The sequence below is a fragment of the Neocloeon triangulifer genome, unplaced genomic scaffold (assembly GCF_031216515.1).
Source record: "Neocloeon triangulifer isolate White Clay Creek 2 clone unplaced genomic scaffold, ASM3121651v1 ptg000014l, whole genome shotgun sequence".
Taxonomy (NCBI): domain Eukaryota; kingdom Metazoa; phylum Arthropoda; class Insecta; order Ephemeroptera; family Baetidae; genus Neocloeon; species Neocloeon triangulifer.
Genome location: NW_026775556.1, coordinates 15,989,356 through 16,006,489, shown reverse-complemented (window position 1 = coordinate 16,006,489; position 17,134 = coordinate 15,989,356). Strand labels below are relative to the sequence as shown.

Genomic DNA, 17,134 nt, shown 5'->3' with positions numbered 1-17,134 from the left:
CCGCGAGACGGCAAAGTAACAAACCAAAAAGCCATCTGTTGTCGACGGAGAGAATGAAGGAATCAAAACAATGTAGGCACCACCAAAAATCCTAGCAAAATACAATACTTGAGCAAAAGGAAACAAATAATACATAATTTAGAATTTGTGCATTCGATTAAGACTGAAAAAGGTGTGTATGTGTAAACTCAAGCTATTAATATTTATTTTAACAGCAAATAAGACAGGAAATGAATCGACAATAATAAGTTTTGATTATATTATTATGTGTCACACCCCTAATTTTGTTTTTTACTATTTTTCCAGGGAAAATAAATAATACGAATAATTCAGTATCTGAATAAGCAAAGGTGGAGAAAAATATAATGGAGGAGGCCCCTCAGAGTGACGCAGAGGACGACCTCTTATTGCTGGTGCAGTTTTCTGGTGTCGGCATCGATGAAGTCATCAACAGCGAACCTCCTCCACCATTCAAAATTATCGGCTTAGAGAAAAATGAGCCCATCATTCAAATAGGACCGCAGTTTTATGCTGGGAAAGTGGAAAATTCTCCAGGGACTAATTTGTTCTTCAAGACTGCTCTGTTTGATCCTGAACATGAATATGAGGAGATTGACAAAGACTTGCAAGCAATCCCCGAGGTTTGGGCCAATTACGAAGGGAAAAGTTGCAAAGTGTTAAATGTGAAGAGAATTTACCCTAAGCAAAAAGTGATCACTGCAGAAGAAGTGACAACCGAAGTTGCAGGCGAAGAAGAATATTTAGAAGAGACCAATGAGCAAATTATGATTGGAACTCAATAAATGAGACACGTTGATAATCTTATTGAAAATTAAAATCAGAGCTTTCAATTAATAAATTTGCATTTTTTACCCTTGTGAAACAAAATAAATTTGAATCGCTGATTTTTTCGATTAAATTTTAATCTGTCAGTGTTTTGTATGAAGTAATTTATTTTTCTATTTAAACTATTATAAATTCTGGCTATGAACAAAGGATTATTCTTTGGGTTCTGTTCCCGATGATTCTTTGTCTTTAACAACCCAAGCGGATGCGTCCTCTTTTCCAATATTTTTTGCCGTTTCTAAATATTGTGTTTGTCGCATCTCCTTTCTTGCTTCCTCAAGTAGAATGTTATGGAGAAGATGGTGGTTTTGCGAATCTTTGGGCATCAGTGGTGGGTAAGGATTTCCTAAACAAGTGATTGAAATTAAATCTTGTTCGGACCAGACGAAGACAAAAATAACAAACCTCTCAACTCAAGCAAGGACTTTTCAAATTGATCAAAGCCTTTGGAAGGGTAGCTGGAGGCGAGTGGCACGCATCTTGTGTATGAAATGTTGTAACTTTCAAATCTGGGGACGAGCACTTTGAACAACTTATGGACCAGCTGCTTTTCAAGCAACCAAAAGTCTGCCATCTCCATGGTTGCATTGTGCCGGTCACCGTGCCTTATCGCTTCGGAAATTAACTAGAAAAACAAATTTGACTAAAAAAGGGTTCCGAAATTATTGCTGGAAAATTTCTCACCCTTTCAGCATAACCACGAGCTTCATCTGCTCTGTTTCGGTTCACTTCAATCCTTTCGTGTTTGAAGAGCGCGGTGACTGTTTTCTGTATTTTTAAAACTCTCCCTTTTGGTCCATCTGTAGAGGTACATATAATTTTTAGTATGGAAAGAAAAGTAATAAATTTAAATTAATTTGTATTACAATTAATACAAATGCTCACCTGGGTTACTTAGTCGCCGGTGTTTGGGCAGCACGTTGATTCTGAGTGCAGATACCAATTTTGTCACGTCTGCTTGATTCATGGTATGTAAAGCCAAATCTTGAGGCTGGTATTAGATTTTTTTAAGTTCAATAATCTTGAAATTTTTTATACAGGGCTTTAACTTAAAATATATCTATGTATTATCGTGTGGGCCACACAATTCACACAAATAATCCAAATTAATAATTATGGACATAAAAGCTGAAATTGGAAGGTGGGCGTGCGTGAAGGAGCACAATAATGAGATTTGCAAACTTGACAGAACTTAACAGTTATAAAAACTGGCTAATTTTAATCAGAAGAAGAATATTTTTTGGTTAAAAGTTAACAATAAAATATATTTTATACCATTAATTAGGTTGAAGCACGGATAATTTGCCTAAAATTACATTAAAAAAGAGTAATAAAACAATCGCTTAATTTTAAAAGGTTGGCAATATTGCCCATGGGTTCTGACCTCTTGCGTTGCATTCGCGCTGTCTGCGCCAATCTGCGGAGTGCGGAAAAAGAAAACAGGATCAACACCAGCTGGGGGACATGAAATCTTTGATAAGACGCTGATTTTGGATGTGGCCCGATTTTATGCAACTTCGCATGAAAAGAGGGTGAGTTTCATCACGTAGTGGACTTCAGGCATCAAAGTCGGTGGCACAGGAGAAATTTTAGCCGCGGCTGCAAATATGAGCGTTGAAGCAACTTGTGTAATTTCGTGACTCTGCTTATCGTAGTGACCTCGGGATGAAGGAAAGCTTGAATTCTTACATAATAAGAAGTCAAATCCCACGTTGTTCGCACAGGTGGTGTTAATTTTGCTGCGATTGCATCTCCAATCGATGACACAATTTTAAAAATCAAAATACATCTGCGAAACATTTGCATTTTTTTGGTGAAATTATTATTAAAAAATAATCCACGCATTTCATATTTTTTAATTTGGCCAGCAAACATTTAAAAATATTTGAATTTATAATCAAATTAAAAAAAAAATTGTTGTTTGTTTTAATTTATTTATTGTCAATTTCAGCAATCTCTCAAACATTGATGGTACTTGAGGCTGTCAACCATGCACTGAAGTGAGAATTTTAAATTTGATAAAAGAAACAGATTTTCTTACTAAATCGGATTGTGTAGGCGTGCAGAGCAGCTAAAAAAGCAGTTGCAGGATGTCGGAGACTTGCTGGTGGATGGTACAGTGTGGGATGCTCAGCAAAAAATTGCTGAGCTGTATCAGCAAGTTCTACTACTGGACCTGGAGTTTGCGTTAGACCAGAAAGCTGAGCAAGACCTGTGGAATTATGGCCATAAGAATTTCATATCATCGCTGCAAGCTCAGGCAAAAAACAAAGATGTAATAATTTTGTTTCCAGTGTCCAATTTTGTTGTGACTTAATATGCTTAATATTTTACTCAGAATCCAAAACGGAGTGAAGCCCAGAGCATGCTTAATTGGTTCCTGGACTCGGCCAGCGGATTTTACTTGTCCATGCTAGGAGAAATTTGTTCACAGTTCAACCTAGACCTTCCATTCAGAAGGTAAATGGAGAAGCTAAAAGGCTCAATTTCAATTTCAATTTGTTTTATTCTCTACATAACAAGTCAAAATAAAATACAAAAAAATTTTATTTTAATTAATTTTTATGGCTCCTGTTTGTCTCACATAATTTATTGAAAATCAGGAAAGATTCAACATTTGGATTGTCGTGGCCGGAAAAGAAATATCCTCCTGTCGAGCCACAGAAAAGCTCTTGCCTTTACTTTTGCCAACACTGCCTTGTCCACCTTGGCGACATTGCCAGATACCGTGTCCACCTGAAGCAGGCAGAGACTTACTACAAGTAATTAAATTTCAATTTCATTCTTTACTCCCTTAACATTTTTTTTCCAAAATTAATTAGGCATGCAGTGACGCTTTCACCAACAAGTGGCCAACCCTACAACCAACTAGCCCTTCTGGCTGCCAGCAAAGGTGATCAGCTTTGCACAGTTTTCCACTACGTACGCTCAGTTGCTGTTCGACACCCATTTACTGCAGCTGGGATAAATCTTGACAAGACACTTTTGCGCTGCTCTACAGCAAGGTATGTATCTCAAAATTTAAATATCACAAAATTCGTAAAAACATTATTGAAAAATCTGTGGTTATATTTCAAATTTATTCTAGAGTTCATGTGGAGGGAAAGCATTGCTTGACTGGACCTGAATTTGTCATGCTTTTCCTAAAGTTCCACGGCTTGTTGAAGTGTCACGGAAATATTGACCAGGCCAAGCCACTAGTGTCAACCTTGGGACAAACTTTAACAGCACTGGTTGCCACTCAGAACTTCAGTGGTTGGAAACTGGTTCAAGTAATTTTTAGCTAAATAATGCAGAAATTCTTAAAATTCATATTTGCATGCTCAGATGCTTCTTATCAACATCCATATGCATCAAGAGGCCCATGAGCAGCAAAAAGAGGTTATTCTGGACCTTGTTGTCACATTTCTATGTGCTTGTTTGTTGCCTGTGTACACTTTGACCAAAGAAGACTCGTTGCTTGGCTACGTAGCTTTACCATCTGGTAAATATACAAGGTCATTTTTGATTTCTATGAACTAATTGGTGTTTATGAATTTGCAGTTAAGTTGACACTGGAGTGGATTGCTTTGAATCCGTTGCTTTTGAATAGCCAGGGTTTGGTCGAGAAGAAGCAGATTTGGCCCAGTCTGTGCAACCTGCTGAACAGCATTGTCAAAATAAAGGATGGAGAGGAGAAAAGCGTTGCAGTAAGCAATGGTAACGTGGTCATAATTAATTAATTATTTTGCTCATATATGTTGTTTTTAACACAGACCCTGATCTACCTCTTCCTGAAGACAGAGATGTCCAAGGATTTCTACCACTGCAACCTTTCTTGTCATCTTTGAAGTATGACAGCTGGAAAAAATTTGCTGCAGATACATATAACGCGTTATAAATTTTTCAGATTTAACAGTGTCTCGGGCGAAGAAATCAACTTCAACATAATCAGGGCAGTGCGTTTGTTGAAACTTGGAAAGGCTTTGGCCAATACCAGCACGGGAGAAAATTTCTTGGCACTTGACGACACCGGAACTTTTATCGCTTTTGGACAACCTCAGCTGGAGCCCTCTGACATAATTAAAAAACTAGAAGAGCTTAATGTTGCTCAGGAAGCTCAGCCAGGTAAATTTTTTCCTGAATGAAGCTTCTTAAATCTTGATTGAAATTCCAGACGCCCTATCAATGAATCATGGATCCTCGGCTACCTCTCCTGTTCCCTCGGACGGCAGCTCTTGGGAAACTGGGAAATCTACACCTGATAGCTCAGGAGGCAGTGGAAGTATTCATGTAAGGTTTTTACTGTATTTATTGTGTAAATTAACTTACAATGTTATATTTCAATAGGGTATCATTGACATGCCAAGTGTAAAGCCGGAGGAGGATTTGTGGCGTCCACGTTTGCTGGAGAAGGAGAACATCGAGGAGCACAGACGCCCATTGCCTGGCCGAATGAACCAGAACGTGGCCTTGCAGGCCATTTTCAGGGTGAAGGAACAGGAGAAGCAGCCACTGACCAACGGCAATGGTCATTATGATGGGTGGAAATCACCCATCGGCTTCAACTCCCCCGAGAACAACTCGCTCTTCGGAAACGGAATGGACAGTGGACCTTGTTTTCAGCAGAACGCTCAGGAATTTAACATGTGGGATCCAAAGCCGGTAGAGCAGTCCATCTGGGGAAATACACCAACAAAGAGCTTTTCTTCTCCTGGTTTGCAAAATGAATTTGGACATCAACAAGTCTGCAAAGAGGTACTTTATAATTTTCTAAAAAAAAAGTGTAATGAAAATTAATTAACGGTAATCTGAAAGGTCCCACAAGAGATTGGAGGATACTCTTTGTTCAGCTCGACTCCTGCCTGGTGCATCACCAGTGGTCAGAAGAATCAATCTGCTGCGGCGCAAATGAACTGGAAGGCACCAGAACCTGTCCTTCATCAGCCTCCATTGCAGGTAGATTGAAACTTTTTAATTTTCTATAGTTAAAAAAGATGGAAGTGCTCTCAAATTTGTGTTCAAAATTTGACATTTTGCATTATTTCCTTCAGTCGCTGTGGCCTGGATCTTCAGCACTGGAACGACTCTTAGAGCAACAGAAGCAGCAGCGGGAGGGCGGAACTTGAACTCCAAACGCATTGGAAAGAAGATGGGATCCAATTTCGTTTTGATCGCTGCTGCAGACCTTACCTCCACCCAGGATTAACTAAATGCCTCGCCGGAGACAACAGAAAGCCTGATGGGAGGAAAAAAAAAGAAGCGCATGGGTAGTCTATCTGTCAATCTACCTTCTCAAGCATTAACATCCCTGGTTGCACGACCCAAAAAAATCTCGGCTTCTCTTAAATAACAATGGCTCACAGAAGTCGAATTAAATGCAACTTAGCTTATATTTTAGACACAAATAGTAACATGACACGAGGAGTTTGTGTAAAATGTAAGCAAAATGTTTATTTTAAGCCTCGTTTTGGTAGAATAATTAGCTTACTCGCAATTCTTGACCTTTGAACATCCAAGTAGGCTTTTCAAATTATTGCTGAAACAAAATATGAAGAGCTAACTGTTCGACAAATTCTTTCTTGTTTAGCACGCCATACTCTTGTAGCAAATAAAACCTTTTAATCCAACTCAAATATTTTTTTTTATTAAATCCTGACTCTCTGCTTCCGCTTCGGTAAAACTTTAGAACTGCTTTCTGCAACTGAAGTCATAATCTGTTCTTGCTTTTGAGCAGCAGCCTCGTCGTATCTCTTACGAGTGCGTCGTGTATCCCCTTCAGGTTCAGAGTTGACAGTAGAATTTTCCAATTTCACAAATTGTCTCTTCAGCGATTTACTGTACAATGGACCAGATTGTTCCAGCGCCTCATTTAAGGTGATATTAGGAACTCTCGTTGACTGCAGCTGCTCTTCGTTGAAAGGTTTCGTGTTTATAGATGCAAGTATTGAGGCACCGGAAGCTTTGAATTCTGCAATCGCTAAATCCTTTTCAGCAATCATTTCCATCAGTCTTTCCTCTCTAGCAGCAGCTACAGCTTGCATGTGTATCAAGGGAGCGACTAAGTGGTAGTGAATCTGTAAAAGATTTAAATTTGAAATTTGCCAAAAATCTAAGATAATTGAATACATAATTTTCAAATTTATGTACAACAACATTTTCCAACTAACCCCTTCAACACCCAGATTGTTAAAATGCTCCAGTCGGAAAGTGATGATTTCCACACTGCCCCTGATGCGACTAGAAATTTCAAGGATGAATTGTCCAGAACTAGGCGACTTGAAACTTGCTTTGGCGTTTGGATCCGCTATCTTGTCAAAAATGGTTTCCAAAATTGAGTCATCGCATCCTTCCAGCCCCTAAAATTTTTCAAGAATTTTTAACTTTTCAATTCATTCATGACAATATTATTTCAATTTTATTATAAAAGCCCAATCTGAATAAAATTTTATAAAACCTACAGCACAAGTTGAGGATAGAATTCCTTTTCGAACAGCGGTTGAGTAAACACACTTCAAGTCTGTGACGAAAAAAAGATGTTTTTCATCTATGCTGTATTTAAAACTGAAGCCTTGTAAATCCTTTGATTTAATTTGCAACCATTGGTCAATTAAAACCATTGTTACAATTTTTCTAGTAATATCCGTAATTACACCATAAATCGTCCAGCGTTGGATTGTGATTGTATGATAGCAGCAAGGGAACCAAGAAGTGATGGTACCAAAACATAAACAAACAACACATGGTTTGGGTTTGGAGGGGAGGATGCGAAAACTTGGCAGCGGGAAGGCAAGAAATTGGCCAGAAAAATAGCCTTTTAATTCCTAAACGTGTGCTGAACTCCAACAGATTTATAATATTATGTTAAAAGTAATATTATACTCAAATAGATAATTTTAATTTTTGTTCTTGATGCTTTTGTAATTATTTAGAGAGGCTTTGATAGTACATTATTATACGCAGGACCGCCAGTCAAGATTAAGACGTAGCCCTTCATTGAGTTTACATTAAGAGGCGGCTCCAATTTTTTTAATTAATATATTATCAATTTATAAAATACTGATAATGAATTAAAAGAAATAAAAATCACCGATAATCGCCAATAATAAAGATTACAAATTTCAATATTATGCAGAAATAAAAAAAAATCCAACAAAATCTCTAAAAATAAAATATTATTATGGAGTTTGCGTTACATGAAATTATTTTTATCTGGTGTCAAAAAAATTTATCTTTTTAAAATAACTATGTTGAGTAAGCAAAATTTAAATAAATTGTAGATTATGAATTATGAAGAGAAAAAAGGCATACAAAGAAAAAAAAATGAAAGAAAATCCATTTATTATGAACTTTATTAGTCGATATTACTTGACAATGCTTTATACAAAAATTTCTTCAGAGTGATTTATGCTCTTCATGAACTCTATCGTTTAATATGAAATCATATTTTTTTTCACAATTTGACATGCCAAAAATTGAAAAAAAAATTGAATGATGAATTTGCCAGAACAAAATTACATTTTTACCCTAATAAAACATGTTAAGTGATTCCAAATAATCGGCCTATTAAAGCACAATAAAACAATATTATGTTAACTTGAAAATAGTATTTTGCTACATAATTGAGGAATAAATTTTAAAACTAAACCTGCGTTTAAAGATTTTCAATGAAATAATATTTAAATTACAGAAAACCTGTCAAATTATCACTTACAACTGGTACAATAAATGAGAAATTAATAAAAAAGAGGAATTCATTCATAATCCTTTGGTTCAGCAATAAAATTTAAAAAGCTTTGCTTATAAATGCTTCAACAGAACAGCAAAGAGCTAATGTAACAGAATAATAAGTTCATTATTATTTCAAGTTCAATAATATTATCCAGCTTGGAAAAAATAAGATATAAAAAACCCCAAAGGAGTCTTCAACTAAGCTACATGAATTTACAAAACCCAATACAAAAGAGAGCAAATAAAATCTAAAAAGCCCCATATCAGTCAATTTTCTAATACATGATCACTTTTCTCCATACATTTTTAGTTTCATGGCACTTATTTAAGCTTCAATGATAATAATAATTGGTTAGTGATATTCCAGTGTAAACTTTCATCTATAGATAAAAAGTTACGTACATACGCTTAATACCTTGCATTTTGGTTTTAATAATGGAAACTGCATTATCTTGAATTGGCTGTTAGTGTTTGTAAACCTAATAAGGCTAACACTAAATATCCGAGATTGATGTCCTAATAGTTGCCGAAGATTGATAATTCTGGTGAATTTCCACTGAAGTTAAATGTCGTCTCTACTCTGGGATGTCCTGTACAAAAAAATCAAAAAAATAACTTCCGTCCTAATTGCAATTAAAAAGTAGCTTTAATACTTTATTTTCTCAAATCAAAACTTCCTAAAATTATTAAACATGAAAATAATAAAAGTTTAGCAAGTTTTACAGGCCTGAAAAGAGCCGCTTCATTGAGCATTTTGAAGCAGAATAATGCAAGCTTACAGAAAAGTCAAAATAATTGCCGTACTAACCATGGTCTGAAACCAATCATTGTTTAGATTAGGTACCTCCAGGTAGGCAATAAAGAATATTAACCACACTGTGCCCATGAAAAATCTAATTTGCAAAGAGAGCTTACCTTTTTCTCCCAACCCTCAGATTCCCCTGCTAGTTGGTAGTGGTGTCTCCTTAAGGCGGCAAGACGAAGGCGCTCTTGCTGAAGAGAAGATTCCAACTCCAAGACTCGGACTTGCGAATCCATCTCCAGCCTTTTGGCAGCGTGAAGTGTTATTCCCGACACGTCCAAGACATCTAGAAAAAATCAGTACTTTTTTAATTAAATAAATGCCTTAAAATTGTGACGACTAATTTTAAAATTTGTATTATAATACCTGCTGTCTCGACCATGTTTCGACAAGCTTTGGCAGCCGCAACAACTGCTCCTGTTGCAGTTGAAACACCTCGAGAAGCTGTCGAAAGCTTTTCCAAATTTCCACTTTTTCTGTCTGCCTTTACTCGGCTTGCTACAACCAGCTGGGCAGTGCCAGCGGCAATTTGTTGAGAGGCAACAACTAGAAGCTCAAGCTTGCCACCCTTAGTGACAGCCTCGTTGGCTGCTTCACTAAAATTTCAAAATAAATTTACATTGTTACAAGTTGAACAACTATAAACTTACACTAGGAAGTGTGCACCGATAGCAACAGTTTTTGCTGCAGAAATGAGACCCTCTGTCCACTGGCTGTTGCGTTTGTAGAATTCCTTCACCGAGGCAGATCCTTTACTCTGAGCAACAATTTCCTCTTGAAGAACTCTTGATTTTATCACTAGCTCCCTGATGGCGGCCATCAGAGAGGTGCAGGCATCCAAAATTTTGCTGTTTACTTCCAGTTTTATGCCAGAGTCAGCAGCTTTTGATTTGGTCAACATGTCCTGTAAGAGTTATTTTTTGTTGCTTTAATACAACCCGTAAATTTTAAATATCGCACTGAACTTACTTCAATCTTAGAGGCAGCCTCGTCAATGGCCTTCTCCATTGAAAGCAATTCGCTCTCCAGTAAATCACCAACAGTGTCAAGCGGTGTGCCTCTTCCCTCTAATCTCTCAGACAGAGTCCCAAGAGACTGCACCTGTGAACGCAGTGCAGACAAGGCCTCACTAACTCCACCCCAGCTCTCTTTGTTTTTCAATAGAGACATTAGCTGAATTGATCCTGTACCAATAAATCTGCATTGCTCCAACATACCTGGAAAATACAATTATGTGGTTCCATTTTTTATAAATATACATATTGAGTTTAGAAACAGTATTAAGTAAGAAATTTATAGATTTCAATGCATTCTGTAAACAAAACTTACTATCGCCAATTTCTATATCAGTGGCGGTTTGCGACAGAGCTTTTCCGTGCAAAAGAAGCCAACTTAAATTGTGTGCAGACTGAGTGATGGAATTGGCCAAATCGTCTATTCCTTCCTGATCAGCTCTGAATTTGTCAAGCATTGGTCCTAGTTGTTCTAGGATTTTGTCAGTAGGGCCACATAGACATTTGAAATAATCCGAAGAGCAAGTGACAGCAGCCAACGCAGGGTTGTCCATTTCGTTTACAGCGTTCTGCAGCATTTTTTCAGCTTGCTTGACTATGCCCTCTGAAATATATAGATATTTGTTTATTAAATGAAAATCATATTTGAAAAGTTTCAAGAACTACCCAAAAGAGCAAAAATCTTCTGATCAGATTCTGCTTTCAAGTTGCTTTGCATCAATTTCGAGGTCTGTTCAGACTCCTCGAGCTTTTCTTCTGCCTCTAATTTTTGCGCAAGCAAATCGTGCAGCTCAGCCTCAAGAGTGCTCTTTTCATTTAGCGCTCTTTCTAGCTTTGATTGAACAGCCTAGGGAATATTGATGATAAATTTTTAATACGAAATACGGGAAGAATTCTTACAGCAGTTTCGTTGACAGCCGTTTCCTTTGCTCTTTCCAACTCGGCGATTGCAGAATCTTTTTCCGTGGCAGTTTGCTGCAGTCCTTCCTCCAAAGTGCTCCGTTCACTCAAGACAGCTTGCAGTTTTTCCTCAGCAACAGTTTGACCTTTTTGGAAAGTTTCTGCTTTTTGCCTAGTTACGTTGAGCTGTTTTTCAACTTCAGCTTTTTGCCTGAGCAGATTGATGTGTTCTTTGCGTAAATTCCCATAGACGTCTTTCAGCTTTTGGAACTTTTCCTCTTTTTCTTTGGCTTTTTCTAGAAAAAAAAATAATAATTTTAAAATTAATACTTGCATAAAACCTACTACAATTCTACATACTTTCTATTTCCTCGGCAGTGGCAGCCGCTTCAGCTTTGACCAAAAGCTCCTCCTTAGTTTGACGTTCTTGAGCCAATTCGCTCTCCTGAAAAATACAGTTGACTCAACTAATCTGTAGAAATTAACAAGTTACCTTTTGAGCGAGCTTGGTTTCTAAGTCAATGATCTGGTCTTGCAACTGGGAGTACATTTCCTCGTACTGAGCCAGTAGTTTCTGGATTTCTCCTTTCAGCCTTAAAATTTCTGCTTGCAGTTGTTGAATAAGTAAATCCCTGGTTAAGATATCAAATAATTAAAACTAAAAACAAAATATATATAAATAAGAAATTTACCTCTGCGCCACTATGTCTGGGAGTGGAGGAATAGCAGGCGGGGAGGGCGAACGAGTCCTCCCGTTCTGAGGAGGCACTGGTGGCAGAGGCTGAATTGGTGTCAAGTCCACAAGATCTGCGGCTTCAGTAAAGCTAGCAGTCTCTAGAGAGTCATGATCATCTTCCGGCATCACAACAACTGGCGTCACATAAGATCGCAAGTCAGATTGAAGCAGAAAATTTGGGGGACTCTGTTTCAATGGTGAATTAATTCTCGTGAATGAAAATTTTTTGATTTAATCATTACGTCAGGTAGAAGGGGGATCTGGATCAGGTTTTTGAAGTACTGCAGGTTCGAAGCGTTGATATAAAATTGCTTCAAGTCTTTGAAGATTTTCAAAAAGCGCTCTCGATGACCACTGACAACATCTGGTGGGAGGCTGCCGTGCAGCTTGAACAACATTTTGACGCAGTAGTCATACAACTGAGAACTGTCCTGAATACAAGGGATGAGAGGAGCCAGTCGACATTGGCCAGAACTTGTCATCGAATTGGATCGTGACATATCCAGAGAGCCAAAAACTGGTAAAAATTCATATTTAAAATTGATCGAAACACTAAATTAATTTCACTCACTTGAATTCTGGAGGCTAACTATGTCATCCAGATACTCAAACATTTCAACGGCCATTTGAAAACTTAAAAGAAAATATAAAAAAAATTTAAAATGTGTTTTAACGGAATGTCTCACTAATTGTTTATGTCATTTTCTCCAATATTCATAAGCTCGTCTGGAGTGACCAATAAATTTCCTGGGAACTTTGGATTTTGCTGGTGGAATTTGAGTTTGGTGATCAGCAGGTGACAGTAGCGAGCGATAAGGATGCCATAGCCTTCTTTTAGGTGACCCTAGATGTAAATTTAATTAATATAACTCCATTGTTAGAGTTGGTAGTATAATTCAATGCATACCCATAGTTTGCCAAAGTCGGCAAGTTTTCCTTTGTGTTTCTGAGATTGGACAAGCACATTGGGATGACCCTCTCTCAAAACTTTGTGCAGCAGGTGGCAGAACTTCCAGGCAACAATAGGATTATCCTGGACTGGCATACGAAGACCCACGTTCCAAAAGTAGCCAGCCCCCTTCTCGTGGAATGTTCCAATGATGGTGCCTTACCAAGGTCAAGGAAATTAATTACTCGCGCACAAAGAGAAGCCTCCCAAGCGTAGGGGCCTTTGATCCAATATTATACGTTCAAGTGCATTACGAAATCCTTGGATTATTATCAAAATCTGCTTGTCTAAAATAAAAGATAGTAAAAGATCACTTTTTTCCAATTTATTAATTAAAAAAATTAAAAAAAGCTTTAAACTAAATAATATATATGAATTAAAAAAAATAATAGTTACGCATCTTGAATTTGGTTTTAAACTTTGAGACTAAACTTTCTTGAAATTAAACGCAATTAATTTTTCAGGATTAAGTGAATGCAGAAAAAATCAATTATTCCAGATTTGAAAGGATACTGCGCACATGCTTCTCCTTGATGGGTTGTTCGGTTTGGTTGACAGCTTTGCTGATGCTCAACGCCTGCAAAAAAAGCGAAATGCCGGTTAATATCAGCAAAGAACAAAGACCCGAGTGTTAAGATTGACGTAGCGAGGCCGGAAGTGTTCCCGCATATTTACTCTCTGCAAGCAGCGGTAGCCACCCATTCCAAATTAAAAAAGCGAGCGTCATAATTACAGCCTTCGGTGACCGCCTTAATGACAGAGCGGAAGAAAAAATATAAAATTTCATACATATTGCGTACAAATTGTACGGGCGACAACTGATAAAAACATTATTTGTGATGACAATGTGCATAAGATTGCTGCATAAAATTAAATTTATGATTTTAGATAAAAACGTAAATAGAATTGCATTCAACATTTACAAAAATGCAAACTGTAATCTAGCTACATATTTAATCAAACAATAATGATTAATGTTTCATTTAATTTTAAACAAAAATATTAAGGAAAACAATGATTAAAAAAAAATTTAAGAGTTAATGTAAAGTCTTGAAGGGGCAGATAAAAATTGGAGAAGAAATATCCAGAATAACTCATACAAATATTTGGTAAATATTAACTTGGATTTAAATTTGAACTGTTTATACTTGTGTATACCCAATAAGAAAGTTGTGTTTTAGTTTTATCAACAAATTGTTTAAAAAGCATCTCCAAGCTTAAAGTTTCAATATGTGTCGAAGATAATGAAAATGATTGTAAAAATATATAGATACGTCGAGTGAAGAACTCGGCAGAGTTAAAAAATAATACATTATTTATGATTTTTGAAGTTTCATTATTTGATTGTGGTTGTAAGGAATCCTACGTAAAATTTGTTTGCAAAGTGATGCATAACAGAGAATGAGTCTGTTAGTTATCGAAGCTTGTGTGTTTACAGCAGGAAGCAAGGTTCCTATTCCTAGCCTATTCCTAGCAAACCGACTTTTAAAAGACACAGTAAAAAATGCGCTAACCCAAAAAGTAGTAAAAAATATACAAGTATAATTCCTTACTGGCTTATTTTAATTTAGTAAATCTTTCAAAATCGGAAATTTTTAATTAAAATCTGATTTGTCATCAAAAACTGTACAGATGAGTCTGTATGAGTCTTATCATCAACAACATAACAGACGAAAACTTTAATTAAATATTAATGAATTAAAAATTACAAAATAATTGAAACATTGTTATTGTCTTCTTTCCACGCCCTCAATTTAAACTGATCGAAGCAATTGTAGAAATTTGCTTTTAAAAAAATGAATCAGCAAAATTGTAAAATCACAGATTTATTTAGATCAAAAAATTATACCTGCTGCTGATAAAGGTCGACACCAGAAGCCATCGCTGCAGGAAAAAGTGCCGAGCGACTCTGTGCGAAAAGCAAGTTGTTTTGCAACTGGCGGCGGCACCCAACCCAGCTGGCGAATTGCAGACAAGGAGCGAGAAGCCGTATTGGCTCGTGGTGCTCCAGGTGAGTGATAAGGCCACGTGACCTTAGATAATGCGATTATCTATCGGCCGCTAATTGCCGAAAGGGGTGGAGTGAAAGAGAGAGTGGACGCGTCTGGGACAGTCGATTGCAGGGCCATTGAGAGGCCAGAAGGGCCTTTCATTGCGAAAAACAGGTGAATGAATTATTCATTTTTCCGGGAAAGTTCGGAAAGCTGGTAAAAGGGTTTAGAAATACCTTAAAAAGTGATAAACGCTTATTTAATCTACGGTTCTAAGAAGTAAACATAGTTATTTTTCTTTTTCTGTAGAATATTTAGAGGCAAAAAGTAGCTCATCTCTTATTTTCTCTTAAAAGTTTATTAAAAATTTTATATATTAAATCAACAATAAAAATTTTAAAAAATTGGAAAATAACAAGCAATACCTTTTTTTTGTAAAATATTTATCTCTACGTTAGATTAAACAGAAATAACTCAATTAACTAATATCTACAAATGTCACTGGCTTTCAGTTAAAAACAATAATTTAAATTGAAATTAATTTATTTTCTCCTGAATTTTATTACAAATATTTTTTAATATATTTTTTAAATGTTTACTCTTTTACAATGGAGAATAAATAAACAAATAAATATAAATCATCCACTATTCCATTTGCTAGAAAGTGATTGCAGAATTTCATTTTTTTTGTTTTTTTGGCAAAAATATATAGCTTTGGAACATCAGGCAGTTTGAAACCATCATTTATTTCCTTTGTTTTTTACTCGGTCGCCTACTTTTCTTTCTCGTCGCGGAATTATTGACATAGTTATCTACGGCCGCGTATTTTTTTTTGTCACTTGTGCCGCCAGTGACACTAATGTTTATCGATCGTGAATCGTAGCCAAACCGTGCTCGCTGGGAAAATACGTGCGCCAATGGATAAAAAGAATAGTATCTGGAAAGGCAACAGGCCGAAATTGACTGATGTTCCTTTCATTTCACCGCAATGATCTGCTAATGGAAATGTGCTGCATCATGAACGGACTAATATCATCGCTCAAATAAGTTTATTTTTCATACATTATAATTAGTGAAATAAAAAAATTAATTTGTTAAAAAATCGATAAAATTATTAAGAATTTTGGATGAATTTTAGAGTGAAAAAAATGTAGCTGTCTCCGAAAGAAAATTTTCTGATTTAAAATGATAAAATAAAGTTGTATTTTTATTTGGTAAAAATTATTGCAATATAAATTAAAATCAAATTGTATTAGATTGATAAATGTATAAAATATTTTCATGAAATGTTTCTATAAAATAAGTGCACATATTTAAAAAAAAAAAAAAATACAACTTGTTCTTGAGATTTTATTGAGAAAAAAAATTGTGAAGAATTTGATTAAAAAGCATTCAATATTTTTTAATTATCTACAAAAATGATTTGAAAATGCGGCAACTTGATACAAAGCAATAAAAACGTACGTAGAAAAATACTGAGTAATCAGAACAACCACAGAGAATAGCAGAGCAGAAAAATGACCAATAAAATATACACGATAATTTTATTGATGAGTTTTTATACCTGTCGAGGTTTATCCGCCATTATTTTCAGTTAGTCAGAGTGCCTGAATGCAAAAGTTAATAATTATACATTATGCAAAAACCATAAACATTGATGACAAACACGAGGAACGTCACAAAAGGTCGCAAACAACGAGTGCAAGAGGTGGTTGTGATTGATTAATTGGCAATTATGCAACCCTCGGGCGTTCTTTTTTATGATTCATCGTTCTTGGAAAAACGCCCACGTTCCGGGTCGCTAAAATTTATCTGAATGGAAAAAATCCGTTTCAAAATGTAGAGTGGGTGTCCGAAAAAGTCACCCTTTGCTGATTCAGAGACCAAAATTGAACAGAAACCAAAAGTGCTTAGAGTGGGCGGACGGGTCAAAACAAACCTGGAATTTCTCAAAGTTCTCGCGCTCCAATTCGAGGCTGGTCTTGCGATTCTGCAGCACTTTGGGCAGCTGAATTGAAGACATGCCCCGGCTGCTCAGTCACCCCGACAAACTCGAATTCCGACTCAAAATCGACCGAAAACTCGGAGTCTGACAACAACAAACGGCGAGTTCTGTAAAGCCGACGTCGCCGACATCCGTTGCCTCCCCTCCAGCCAGACCGGTCCCCTCCATCCGCCGGCGCCACA

General features: G+C 36.5%; 5 protein-coding genes across 8 annotated transcripts; 2 read left to right on the top strand and 3 right to left on the bottom strand.

Annotated features, from left to right (window-relative positions):
• The first annotated feature begins 21 nt into the window (after positions 1–21).
• Positions 22–838, top strand: LOC132199537 (uncharacterized). Its single transcript, XM_059624336.1, has 2 exons — positions 22–172; positions 307–838. The coding sequence occupies exon 2, from the start codon at positions 366–368 to the stop codon at positions 801–803; it is 438 nt and encodes a 145-aa protein (XP_059480319.1). The 5' UTR covers positions 22–172; positions 307–365; the 3' UTR covers positions 804–838.
• A 78-nt stretch (positions 839–916) lies between these two features.
• On the bottom strand, positions 917–2,010 carry LOC132199536 (large ribosomal subunit protein bL17m). Its single transcript, XM_059624335.1, has 4 exons — positions 1,732–2,010; positions 1,531–1,646; positions 1,252–1,471; positions 917–1,192 (listed from the first exon to the last, which is right to left on the bottom strand). The coding sequence occupies exons 1-4, from the start codon at positions 1,811–1,813 to the stop codon at positions 999–1,001; spliced, it is 612 nt and encodes a 203-aa protein (XP_059480318.1). The 5' UTR covers positions 1,814–2,010; the 3' UTR covers positions 917–998.
• Positions 2,011–2,228: 218 nt separating this feature from the next.
• LOC132200900 (nonsense-mediated mRNA decay factor SMG7-like) lies at positions 2,229–6,455 on the top strand. The gene is made up of 15 exons (XM_059626674.1): positions 2,229–2,378; positions 2,798–2,846; positions 2,905–3,121; positions 3,185–3,306; positions 3,450–3,608; positions 3,669–3,851; positions 3,935–4,118; positions 4,174–4,330; positions 4,390–4,545; positions 4,602–4,677; positions 4,736–4,953; positions 5,003–5,118; positions 5,176–5,583; positions 5,644–5,784; positions 5,880–6,455. Exons 2-15 carry the CDS (start codon positions 2,815–2,817, stop codon positions 5,952–5,954), a joined length of 2,244 nt encoding a protein of 747 aa, XP_059482657.1. The 5' UTR covers positions 2,229–2,378; positions 2,798–2,814; the 3' UTR covers positions 5,955–6,455.
• Positions 6,061–7,711, bottom strand: LOC132200901 (uncharacterized). The gene is made up of 3 exons (XM_059626675.1): positions 7,287–7,711; positions 6,996–7,184; positions 6,061–6,902 (listed from the first exon to the last, which is right to left on the bottom strand). Exons 1-3 carry the CDS (start codon positions 7,443–7,445, stop codon positions 6,474–6,476), a joined length of 777 nt encoding a protein of 258 aa, XP_059482658.1. The 5' UTR covers positions 7,446–7,711; the 3' UTR covers positions 6,061–6,473.
• Positions 7,712–8,159: 448 nt separating this feature from the next.
• On the bottom strand, positions 8,160–17,109 carry LOC132200470 (huntingtin-interacting protein 1). 4 transcript variants are annotated; one of them, XM_059625953.1, is made up of 19 exons: positions 16,887–17,019; positions 16,512–16,554; positions 13,470–13,533; positions 12,915–13,114; positions 12,694–12,851; positions 12,579–12,640; positions 12,250–12,524; positions 11,964–12,193; positions 11,765–11,903; positions 11,632–11,716; positions 11,272–11,567; positions 11,038–11,218; positions 10,688–10,975; positions 10,328–10,575; positions 10,009–10,262; positions 9,725–9,954; positions 9,472–9,644; positions 9,365–9,400; positions 8,160–9,146 (listed from the first exon to the last, which is right to left on the bottom strand). In XM_059625953.1, exons 2-19 carry the CDS (start codon positions 16,530–16,532, stop codon positions 9,132–9,134), a joined length of 2,955 nt encoding a protein of 984 aa, XP_059481936.1. In that variant the 5' UTR covers positions 16,533–16,554; positions 16,887–17,019; the 3' UTR covers positions 8,160–9,131. The 4 variants fall into 4 exon arrangements, with proteins under 4 accessions (XP_059481936.1, XP_059481933.1, XP_059481935.1 ...); XM_059625950.1 differs by lacking the exon at positions 16,512–16,554 and having other exon boundaries at positions 16,887–17,109; XM_059625952.1 differs by lacking the exons at positions 16,512–16,554; positions 16,887–17,019 and adding an exon at positions 14,806–15,309.
• Positions 17,110–17,134: the final 25 nt, after the last annotated feature.